The sequence below is a fragment of the Gekko japonicus genome, unplaced genomic scaffold (assembly GCF_001447785.1).
Source record: "Gekko japonicus isolate JY-2015 unplaced genomic scaffold, Gekko_japonicus_V1.1 scaffold2639, whole genome shotgun sequence".
NCBI classification, from domain to species: domain Eukaryota; kingdom Metazoa; phylum Chordata; class Lepidosauria; order Squamata; family Gekkonidae; genus Gekko; species Gekko japonicus.
This window is the reverse complement of record NW_015171581.1, coordinates 161,393-173,169: the sequence shown is the minus strand read 5'-3', so window position 1 is coordinate 173,169 and position 11,777 is coordinate 161,393. Positions and strand designations below refer to the sequence as shown.

Genomic DNA, 11,777 nt, shown 5'->3' with positions numbered 1-11,777 from the left:
GGGTGGGAGGAGAGGGGGGCCGGGCCGAGATTGGGGGGGTGGGAGCGAGGTGGCCGACGGAAGGCCGATGCCTCCATCGCCCGGCCGAGATTGGGGGGGGGGGGGGGAGGCAGGCGATGGAAGGCCGATGCCTTCATCAGCTGGCCGAGATTGGTTCGGGCGAGGCGGGCGACGGAAAGCCGATGCCTCCGTCACCTGGCTGGAGTGGCCGCGGGGGGGTTTGGAGTCGGGTGGCCTCTGGCGGGAGCCGTGGTCGCCCGGGCCAAGATTGGGGGGGCAAGGCGGGCGACAGAAGGCCGATGCCTCCGTCGCCCGGCCCTCTACAGAATCCACCCCCCAAACCTCCAGGTATTTCCCTCCTTAGAGCTGGCAACCCTACATTCCCCTCAGTGCCTGTTGGTAGGCAACTAAGCTTGGTCCTGTCACCTACTTTGGCCTTTGGGAGAAAACACATTGGGGCCAATCCTGATAGGGTTGCCAACTCCAGATGGGAAATTCCTGGAGACTTGAGGGATGGAGCCTGAAGAGGGTGAGGTTTGAGGAGGGGTGGGACCTCAGACAGGTACACTGCCATAGACTCCACCCTCCAAACCAGTCAGTCCCACATAGGGAACCATTGTTGCCAATCTCCAGGTGAGGGCTGGAGAGCACTCAGTATTACAACTGCTCTGCAGAAGGGAGGGCAGAAGTCAGCTGAAGTCAAAGGGGCAGATAATGGTAGGTTGGTGGCTAGCTGGGAAGGAGATGGGGTTGCCAACTACATGCTGACAAATTCCTGGGGATTTGAGGGGTGGAGCCTGGAGAGGGTGGGGTTTGCAGAGGGGTGGGACCTCAGACAGGTAGAATGCCATAGACTCCACCCTCCAAACCAGCCATTTTGTCCTGGGTAACAATTGTTGCCAATCTCCAGGTGAGGGCTACAGATTACTCACAATTACAACTGCTCTTCAGGTAGCAGAGATCAGTTCCTCTGGAGAAAACAGTGGACTCTGTCATTATACCCTGCTGAGGTCACCACAGCAAATTGACACTGTTTGCCCAAAGCCAGAGCACTCCCCCAGAGCCTCTTTCTAGATCTCGTTGTATTGCTTTCACAACGAGCTTTACTGCTAGTTACAACATATTTGACATAACATATTTTTGCCGGTGACTGCAGCCATGAAATTAAAAGACGCCTGCTCCTTGGGAGGAAAGCGATGGCGAACCTATGATAAAAAAATAGAGACATCACCCTACCAACAAAAGTCTGCATGGTCAAAGCAATGGTATTCCCAGTAGTCATGTATGGCTGCGAGAGTTGGACTATAAGGAAGGCCGAGCTCTGAAGAATAGATTCTTTTGAACTATGGTGCTGGAGAAGACTCTTGAGAGTCCCTTGGACTGCAGAAGATCAAATCAGTCAATCCTAAAAGAAATCAACCCTGACTGTTCCCTGGAAGACCAGATAATGAAACTGAAGTTCAAATACTTTGGCCACCAAATGAGAAGGGAGCACTCGCTGGAGAAGACCCTGATGCTGGGAAAGATTGAAGGTCAAAGAAGACGGGGATGGCAAAGGATGAGATGGTTAGACAGTGTCATAGATGCAACGAACATGAAATTGAGCAAACTTCAGAGGACGGCAGAAGACAGGAGGGCCTGGCGTGATCTGGTCCATGGGGTCGCGAAGAGTCGGACTCAACTGTTCGGGAACAACAACAAAGGGATACTGTAGTAGGCATTTTGCATCCCAGCTTCAGGATCCAGGCACCCTGGCTTAAAACGTCTTGATCCATACTAGTGGGTCATGGGATTAAAGGTTTCACTAGATATGATAGTGGGAAGTCGATTGAGTGCATTGCCTGCTGTTTCTAAAAATGCAGCCAGGAAGCCATGGCACCCAGATTCAGATCCACAGTAAGGGTGAGGGGATTAACCCTTTCTTCTTGCACCACTGTTATGATCTCAGTCCACCCTCCAGCCTCCCAAGACATGTTGTCCTGCAGTACAACCTATGGTGCCTGTAGGTTTTTCCTGTGGGTCAAATAGCAGCTGAGGGCAACTGAGATAATGAAAAGAGATCCGGAGAAAAGGATTAAAAAACCCACTCTCTGCTAAGGGGGAAAGCCATGGCTTAGCGGTGGAGCATCTACGCAGCATGCAGAAGGTTCCAGGTTCAGTGTCCGGCATCTCCCGTTAAAATGATCAAGTGGTAGGTGGGTTCATGCAATGTGAAAGACCTCTGCCTGAGTCTCTCGAGAGCTGCCACCAGTCTGAGTAGACAATGCACAGTTTGAGGCACCTGTGGTCTGACTCGGTATAAGGCAGCTTTGTGTGTTAATGTGTCTACTTCATGTGTTCATGCTTAATTCCTTTTCACTTCCCTCCCTTCCCTAGGTATATGGGATGATCTTAACTTCATTCCTCTGCTTTTCAATTCATCTCAACAACAGTTTGGATCGGAAGGACAAGTATGTTCTGGCAGGACAATAGGAAACTGGCCCTGGAGAACAGTTCAAGGCCACTGCACACCAAGAGATATCAAACAGTATGTAGTGGTTGTGAGAGGACGATCACCGACCATTCAAGACCTTATTATTCAATCTACTTGTTTTCTTTTCACATATACGAAATTTCAAATATGCCTAAACCAACATTATGCAACCAAGAAAGCTGTGGCGTCGGCAGGTAAAGCCTGAACAAAGTGTTGGTTAGAAAAGGACATGAGCGGCAGGCGGACATAAGTTGAAAAAACATGACAGCAGGAAATATGCAAGGACGCAAGAACTTGCCCAACCACAAGTATGATTTCCACTTGAAAGCCATGATTGCATGCCCCCAAAATAGCCAGTCAGAATAGAACAGCCTATCCAAGCTAAAAGGGAATTCAAGAAAAGGAAAGCTGCTCAAATCAACAGCCACACACAAAAAAATTAAAAATCAGAGAGGAGAGGCAGAAACAGCGGTCAGTATTGTGTGATTCTCATCCGTTTTATGGTTACTTCCATGGAATCAGAATCTGAATTGCATTTCATATACTTTGACAGTTTAAATAAATTAGATACTGAGAATATCTTATTTGTATAATAAAAAAATAAAAACCAGTTGTGACCAGAAGTACCAGAAGTATAATACTATTAAAATGAGTCATGAGTAAGGCAGTGCTCCTATACAAGCTTGCTTGGAAGCAAGTCCTACTGAACTCAGTAGGACATAGGGCCATATGCTCTAAAAAGGCAGTGACGATTCTGTGAGTCATGGCAGCAAACTTAAGGAGTGAAATACGCCCACGGGACAAGGGTGGGAAGCAAACAGCTGAGTTGTAAACTGGAGCCCATTTCACCATGGTAGGCAACCAAGCTTGGTTCAGATAAAGGAAGGAAACCCTTTGCAGGCCTTTGTGAGGAACTCATTGGGGCTAGTCCTGACTAGGCAAGCAGGAGAAGTGTCTTCATCAAGAGAGAAAGCTGTTCTGATAGGGCACAGTGGCTGAAGGGGGAGTGGGCAGGGAAGAGGAGCAGACCCAGCACCTGGCACGCAGACCTTGGCACACTGTTGGAGTGACAGGTCAGGGAGCCAAAGGCTGTGGGAGCATGTGGAATGTTCAGAAAAGAGTCACACAAAAAGAGGATTATATATAAGGAGAGCTCATTCAGCCATTTCAGTAACCAGACTTCTGTTGTAGGGGAAGGGCTTAAAGACCACTTCACCACAAAATGTGGAGTTTCTATTATTTATTATCTGCACAACTGCATTTCAAAACTGTGTCTTTAACAGGCTTTGATCTTCATTGCACCCTGAAGAAGTGTGCCATAACTGGTTCCAACAACAGCAGCATGCTAGATTCATTCAAAATAAAAAGCACAGATATTTATTAAAATATTAGAACAGAAAGCCAATTAATAATTCTTAGATTACTACTAGGTTAATTTGAGAACATACAGAATCCCCTTATAATTTTGACTTACTAGAGTGGCTCATACTTGTTCCATCCTGAATTTGGATTAAGCATGCTATTTTTGAGGAAATGTCTTTCTGGAAATTGCAGATAGTAAATCTGCAATCGCTAACTGTGTGAGTGCACTGCAAATGAGACATGCATTTGTCTTATTTTAATACCAATGCCACTCCCTTTATACTACTATAAATCCTTGTAAATAAACTTGTAAATCTTTGGTCAAAAATATGCATTCTGTCTTAGATTTTCTGTAGCATTTCACCTTATCCATAAAGCTCTGCTTTTCTGTTCTTGCACCGGAGTAAAACAGCAATTCTAAGCAAGTTTGCTTAGAGGTAAATGGGGGTTACTTCCAGGAAATTGTTTTTAGGATTGCCACATAAATTATATTATTTCTAGAGTTTATGAAGGAAATAGGAAGTTGAATGTAGGAATCTTAATTACTCTTTCACTGTTTGTCTAAAAAGCTGTTGCTGGTGATTACCCAAAGGCTTTTTGTTTATATCAAAGTGAATGGAAGATTTATCTCCACTTACCGTGAAGCTTCCTTCTCTGTGGTCCAGAGTGGGGCAGTCCTTCAGACTCCTTAGTCCTGGGAATAGCTCCTCCTCTCTGAAGGCAGGGCGAGCAGACTCTTTAGTCACAGAGGGGAGGGGCTCGTCCCCTGGAACCCAGTCATTCTCCAAGCCTCCATTCCCCTTCACTGCAAAGGAAACTGACAACACCATCGCTCCCAACGGGGAGCTAACTACCCAATGAACCTTAAAGAACTCATCTCCCAGGCAGAACCAGCTAGGGCAACCTACCCCCAGCCCTTGTCTGTACATGGATAAAGCCAAAACCCACCCCCATTGACAAAGGAAGCGGTTACCCTACACAAAGGGTGGGGAGGACTGCCTCACTCTGGACCACCGAGAAGGAAGCTTCACAGTAAATGGAGATAAATCTTCCATTCTCTGGTGGTCCTGGAGTGGGGCAGTCCTTCAGAGTCCTTACTCCTCGAACATGAAAAGGCAGTACCTTCCAGGGTCAGTCCAACCACTTCCCCATCTACAAGGTGTGCTGGAAGACCCTACGGCCAAAGGCAGCGTCTGCCAAAGCTGTCTTTTCTATCCTATAGTGCCTCGTAAACGAGTGTACCAACCTCCATGTAGCCGCCTTACAGACCACTTCCACTAATGGGAAAGCCCTATAAGCTGCTGAGGTGGCAGCCCCTCGAAGGGAATGGGCCATTACCCCCTGGGGAGGAATCAGACCCCTAGCCTTATAAGTCAGGTATATACACCCTCTAATCCACCTGCTTAGGGAGGACATAGACACCTTCCTACCTAGTGACAACTTCCTGAACGAAACAAAGAGGGAGTCGGTGGTCCACATGAGTTTTGTCCTATCCAGGTAGAAACTCGGTGCCCTCCTCACATCAAGGCAATGCCATTCCCTTTCCTTCTCACTTTGAGGATTTGGGCCAAAAGATGGAAGGACCTATGAAAGGCCGAATTGACCTCAGGGACGAAGGCCGGATCTGTATGGAGGACCACCCTATCATTATGGAAGACACACAGCTCTTTGTCCATTGAAAGGGCCCCTAACTCCGATACCCTCCTTGCAGAGGTAATGCTTACCAGGAAGACCGTCTTGAAGGTCAGCTCCTTTAAGGCACATGTTGCCATGGGCTCAAAGGGAGCCTTACACAGCACCTTAAGGACTATATTGAGGTTCCAGGTCGGAAACCTATGTGCCTGCGGAGGTTTCAAGAGGGTCGTATCCCTTAGGAACCTTTTAACATGAGGGTGTCTAGCCACTGAATGACCTTTCTTGGCTCCCCTGACAGCTGAAATGGCAGCAACCTGTCTCTTTAGGGTACTTGTGCTAAGGCCTTTCTCCAACCACTCTTGAAGGAAAGACAGGATCTCACCAATGGGTGCCCTAAGAGGCTCCAGTTCCCTCCCTGCACACCAAGAATGGAATATCTGCCATGTGTTGTTATAAACTCTGTTGGTGGACCCCTTCCTGGCCGCTAACATGGTCTTAACCACCCCCTGTGGGTAGCCTATATCTGACAGCTGCTGCCACTCAACCTCCAGGCGGTGAGCTGTAATGACCCTGGTTGAGGATGAACCGTTGCCCCCTGTGTCAGAAGATCCTCCACTGGAGGAAGATGCCACGGTTCCCCCACCGACAGTCGCAACAGACCCTGAAACCAGGCCCGTCGAAGCCAATATGGGGCCACCAGAATTATTTCTACATGTTGATCTATTACTCTTTGGACCACTTTCTGAATGACTTGAATCGGTGGAAAGGCATACAGAAGCATCTTTGGCCACTCTAGATACCAGGGGATTCTCTAATCTCGAGACAAAGTTTGTTGATTGACGATTTTCCCCCTGTAGCGAATAGGTCCACTTCCGGCATGCCAAATTTGTGACAGAGTTAAGCAAACACTGTCCTGTTGAGCATCCACTCTGACGGATCGATCCACTGACGGCTCAGCCAGTCTGCCACGGTGTTCTCCCAACCCACCGTGTGTATTGCTTTTATGGACAGTATGTTCTTCTCTGCCCATCTCATCATCCGACTTGCTTCCTCATGCAGCCGTTTGAATCGGGTCCCCCCTTGCCTGTTGACAAAGGCCTTTGCTGTTATATTGTCTGTAATATATGATGGCCTGCTATCTCTCCTTGGAATTTCTCTAGAGCCATTCTGATCGCTCGTAGCTCTAGCGGATTCGTGCTGTTGGACCTTTCTGATGGGTTCCAAGTGTCTTGTGCTATCTTCCCCTCCATGTGCACTCCCCAGCCAAACAGACTTGCATCTGTTGTGATCACCACTCGAACCGGTTCTCTGAGTGGCATGCCCTCTGAGAAGTGGTGTGGCTCCATCCACCAACCTAATTGTTGTTTCACTAACTGTGGAAGGACCACCTGTTTGCTTTTCTTCTGAGCGATCATGTCCTGAAAGGAGAGAAGAAAGCGTTGTAGAGGGCGTGTGTAGAATCTGGCCCAATGTGACACCTCCTGGCATGACACTTGCATTCCCAAGAGTTGTGCTAAAGTCATGACTTCCACTCTTTGTGAGAGCATGACTTCTTGCATGAGTTGAATTAGCTTCTGTTGTCTCTCTTGAGATAGAAAAACTGTCCCTCACCGTGTCGATCCACACTCCCAGACGAAGGAGTGATTGAGTCTGCACCGGATGCTAGTAAGAATGATCACTGTTCTGAGGAAGGGAAATATTCAACATTTCAAGTCCACAGGATGAGGGGCCAAAACCCAGAAGAGATTCTACAGTGTGCAATTTGTTCTACAAGCCAAACTATTACTACAGCTGCATTTCCTGCAATATCCATTCTGTACTGTGTTTCAGCAGAACAGAATCTGCAGCTCCTTTCCTTTCCTTCACAGTACAATTGTTTTCTGGTTTTCCGCAGCTTATTCGATCTTTTCACTAAGCTAATATTCCTGGACTCCTTTATCCAGATCATATTTTTCAGATCCTTTATGCTAGCTTTTTACCTGAATCCTCCATTGTGTCCCTTCGCTTTCACAATATAGGGACGGGAACTGGATAAGCCTGATTTTCAATAGAGTGGCAGTGTTATCTTTTACGTTTTGTACTTAATGCATCCCCACTGGGATTTACCAGTTTTCCAGCACGTTCTTCTACTCATGTGTACTGTGATCTTTTATAACTGCTTGGCCCTTCTCGGGTTTCTGTTGCAAGGGCAGGAGGGAGGGAGAGATTAACAGTAGAAGCCTGCATGGAGTGCAACCTTCAAATAGTCTTGTATTGATGACCTCCAAAGTTCTTTCAGTTTCTTCTCCAAGCAGCCAAGAGAGGAGTGATGATTAGCATACTGAATGTTCCGTCACTGGCACTTCCTCTTTCGCCCATCAACATATTTTTTTCTTCCTACCTTGCAATTCTCCTTTTACATAATGTGGAACAAACACAACACATAAGTATTCAGCCTGAGCACCCGAGAGCTGATGTTCCAACCAATGTTCCGATTATGTATTGCGCTCAGGTTTAGCACCCCGTGTGTCAAGATACTGAGGAAGCGAGGGTTGCATTCCCATTATCTTCTGTGATAATCTTGTTCATTTGATTTATCCTCTGCAGCATCTGCACTTATCTGTGAATAGACTTGCCTCCGGCTCAGTCTCCTTCACGTATCTGGCAAAAATGGGCTCTTCTCAATTAATTTCTTCCCCTTTATTGATTTTAGCTCATTTACAGCCTGCCTTTCTCACTGAGACTCAAGGCAGGTTAAAGGTCATGCCGTAGTCTGTACAGATAGCCTCTATGGTGCCAAAGCACAAGTTGTCTTTATGTTTTGTTTTTTTTAAGTACCCATAGGTTAAAGGTAAAGGTTCCCTTGCTCGAAAGCAAGTCGGATCCGACTCTAGGGTTGCGGTGCTCATCTCCGTTTCAAACCTGAAGAGCCAGCGCTGTCCGAAGACGTTTCCGTGGTCATGTGGCCGGCATGACTAAACACCAAGGTGCACGGAACGCTGTTACCTTCCCACTGAAGTGGTACCTATTTATCTACTTGCAATTTCTTGCTTTCGAACTGCTAGATTGGCAGGAGCTGGAACTAGAGACGGGAGCTCACTCCGTCATGTGGCACCCGGGTCTCGAACTGCTGAACTACCGACCTTCCACAGCCGGCAGTTCAGCGTCTTAACCACTTGAGCCACCACACCCATAGGTACACTTTTATTAATTTTTTATAATCTACAACAAACAAATCTACACACTACAAACACATTCTACTACACATAACGTATATACCAAGAGTACAGTTACACTATATGCTTATATGCAATTACTTAATTAATAAAAATGCTATATCAAACACTTTCCATTCTTCTGTCTTCTGTGTTCTCAAGTCCATTGTGCTATCATTGCCTAATCTTCTATTACATTTGCATTATACCAATCATAAAACTTTTTCCATGTTTTTTGAAATGTCCACTCTTTGCTTAATCTCATTTCTAAAGTCAGTTTATCATTTTCTGCTGTTTCAAAAAGTTTATTCACAAACTCCTGTTTTGTTGGTATCACCATGGTTTTCAAATATTTGGCATATAAGATTCTTGCAGCTGTCGTCATATAAACAGTCAAATACCTATTCTCTTTTTCATAATCATTTGGAAATATATTCATCAGCAAGACCTCTGGAGTAAATGGAATCTTTGCTCTTAGTATCTTCTCCATTAAACTATGTCTTCATGTTAAAAGGAAAAATTAATATGACAGACCTGAGTATCAGTCAAAAAAGAAGGGGAGCCCATGTATAAGGACAGGAACAAAGCACAAAGCACAAAAACCACTGACTAGAGATAACCAGCATATGAAATGTGTAATAATAATTCAGTTATGCAAAAATATATAATTATATAACAATATTGACCAAGATGTAACCAAGATATGGAAAGAATAATAATAATGGAAAAAAGAATAAAGCCCCAAGTTCCATAAGCCATAAAAAGCCATGACACGTAGTCCTTCTTGACTGATTATACTGGCTTTGTATGTTCCTTCTTCTGAGATTGGGTCCCCTTATAGCCTATTGCTGTTGAATAAGAACAGCTCGAAACGCGGCAGCCAGCATCCGGACTACACGTCATGGCCTTTTATGATTTATGGAACTTCTGAAATGTCCACTCCATGATGAATTGCATGTCAGACTGGACTATGATGTTACGACGCTACTGGAGTGAGACACAGTAAAATACTTGGGACTTTATTAATACTGAATAATACTGAATTATTATTACACAGACCTGAATATCAGCCTTGAAAGATGACTTTTGGGGGTCACTTCCAATTTGCCGTTTTATTACCCCATGTAGCAAAACTTAAATTAACCCCCCCCCCCAAACAACCTAGGACATGCATCTTCATAATGTATAGATTATTATGTAGGTTCCATATATTTTCTCACCAAATTCAGGTCCCAGACTCTCCTTTAAACTTTCATACATTCCAAAGATGTGCACCTTAGCCATTTTCTAGCTATTCCCCTGGCCCCTGCTTTTGCTAAAATGCAAAGATGGAAAAAGTAGCATCAGAATCCGCCTTCAGTAGCATGCACTAGAGCAGACACATGAGTCTGTTCATTTTCTGGAGCATCTATTATAGCAGGCATGTCCAACTTCGAACAGGTAGTGATCTATTTTTTCCGGCCAAAAGTGCCGGTGATCTACCACCATGAAAATAAAGTTTCAAATTAGTTTCAAATTAGATTTTAACCCAGTAAAGTTGGGTTCCACCGCAAACCCCCCCCCCCCATTTATAATGCACCTTCTGTCATTTACTGGTAAGCAAAATAAGCAAAAACAAAACAGAGAGACTAAGATCCAGAAAGAACTGCGAACATTTTTTATTTTATTTTATACCAGGAGACCAAGTGGGGCTGGTGGTCTACCTCTGACCCCTCCGCAATCTACTGGTAGATCGCGATCTACCTGTTGGACATACCTGTATTATGGCACCTGGGAATTTTATAGGGTTGTCATTGGAAGATACAGAACAAAGGAACAAAAGGGGTTCAGCTTTATCCTCTTGGAATGGCAACCATTGTCCCTGCCAATTGTCCTGTTATTTGCAGTTCTCAAATTCCTCTGATAAGTGGAGAATCCAATGTATTGCTGACTCCAGGGCTTTTTTTGTAGAAAAAGCCCAGCAGGAACTCATTAGCATAACAGGCCACACCCAACAGCTGAAACTCATTAGCATATTAGGCTGCAGCCCCGTGTTGCCAAAAGTGGTCACCACAGCTCATTAGCATATTAGGCCGCAGCCCCGTGTTGCCAAAAGTGGTCATCCAGCCACGCCCACCTTTTGCTTCTTATTCTGTTTACCTTGTTTGTTGTCAAAACCCAGGGCCTTTTTTTGTAGCAGGGACTCCTTTGCATGTTAGGCCACACACCCCTAAGGTAGCCAATCCTAATGAGTTTCTGCTGTTGGGTGTGGCCTATTATGCTAATGAGTTCCTGCTGGGTGTGGCCAACTCAGGAGCCAGCCGGAACTCCGTTCCTGTGCGTTCCTGCCCCAAAATAGCCCTGGCTGACTCTGTTGACAAGCCCTTGGCAATGGCAGTGTGAAGGGATTAATTTGTTCAGGGTTGGCAGAACTAGGTAGAAGTAGCTAGTGGTTGGTAAGAATAGGTAACATTGGCTAGTGACCCTCTTGAAATGTCCCCTTCATGTCCGCCTTTCTGGGTGGGGCTTGTTCCCGTCACCATCCCATTTGAATTTCACTTCCACTGTCAAGTGTACCCTTCAAAGCTCAATTCATTTTTAGCCTCTTGTTTTCTTGTCCTCAGTTCCCTAAACAGCAAGAAGAATGTTACACGCAGCCAAGATCGGGTTTGTGAGCCAAAACCTGAAATGTTTAAAAATAACCGACTGAGCAAACAACAGTCAGTTTCAGTGTGTTGTTGTAAAAGTCAGAGATGCACTGAAATCTGCACTCTATTTAATCCATTAACATTTAACATGCTGGATTTCTCTAAGCAGACTAACGCATTGACTTGCTTAGGATGAGTTTAACAGCAGCAGCACTGGAACGGTTAAACATAAAAGGCTTTCGCCTTCATATGGAAGCAATATAAAACTTCTGCTTAGCCTGTGTTCCTGTCCTCAAGGAATGCTTTCAAATGTGCCCAGAACTGTCCAGCCAGAAGAACTCTTCTGTTATATAGACGTAAAGTTTCGTGGAACTCTGCCAGTGCTCGGCCCTGGAAACAATTCTCAGTGCTAGGACTGAGCTCTGGAATATGTGAAGGACTAAACAAAGGACTGTATCTGAGAATACGAAGAATGCTGGGCACCAT

General features: G+C 45.5%; 1 protein-coding gene across 1 annotated transcript in view; it reads left to right on the top strand.

The window, feature by feature from the left end:
- The window catches only part of TSPAN32 (tetraspanin 32), a 65,816-nt gene extending 62,927 nt beyond the window's left edge, over window positions 1–2,889 (top strand). The window contains exon 8 of the mRNA XM_015419822.1: window positions 2,377–2,889. Within this exon, the coding sequence (XP_015275308.1) occupies window positions 2,377–2,472 (96 nt within the window). The 3' untranslated portion in view covers window positions 2,473–2,889. The remainder of the gene's footprint in view (window positions 1–2,376) is intronic.
- The last annotated feature ends 8,888 nt before the right edge of the window (window positions 2,890–11,777 follow it).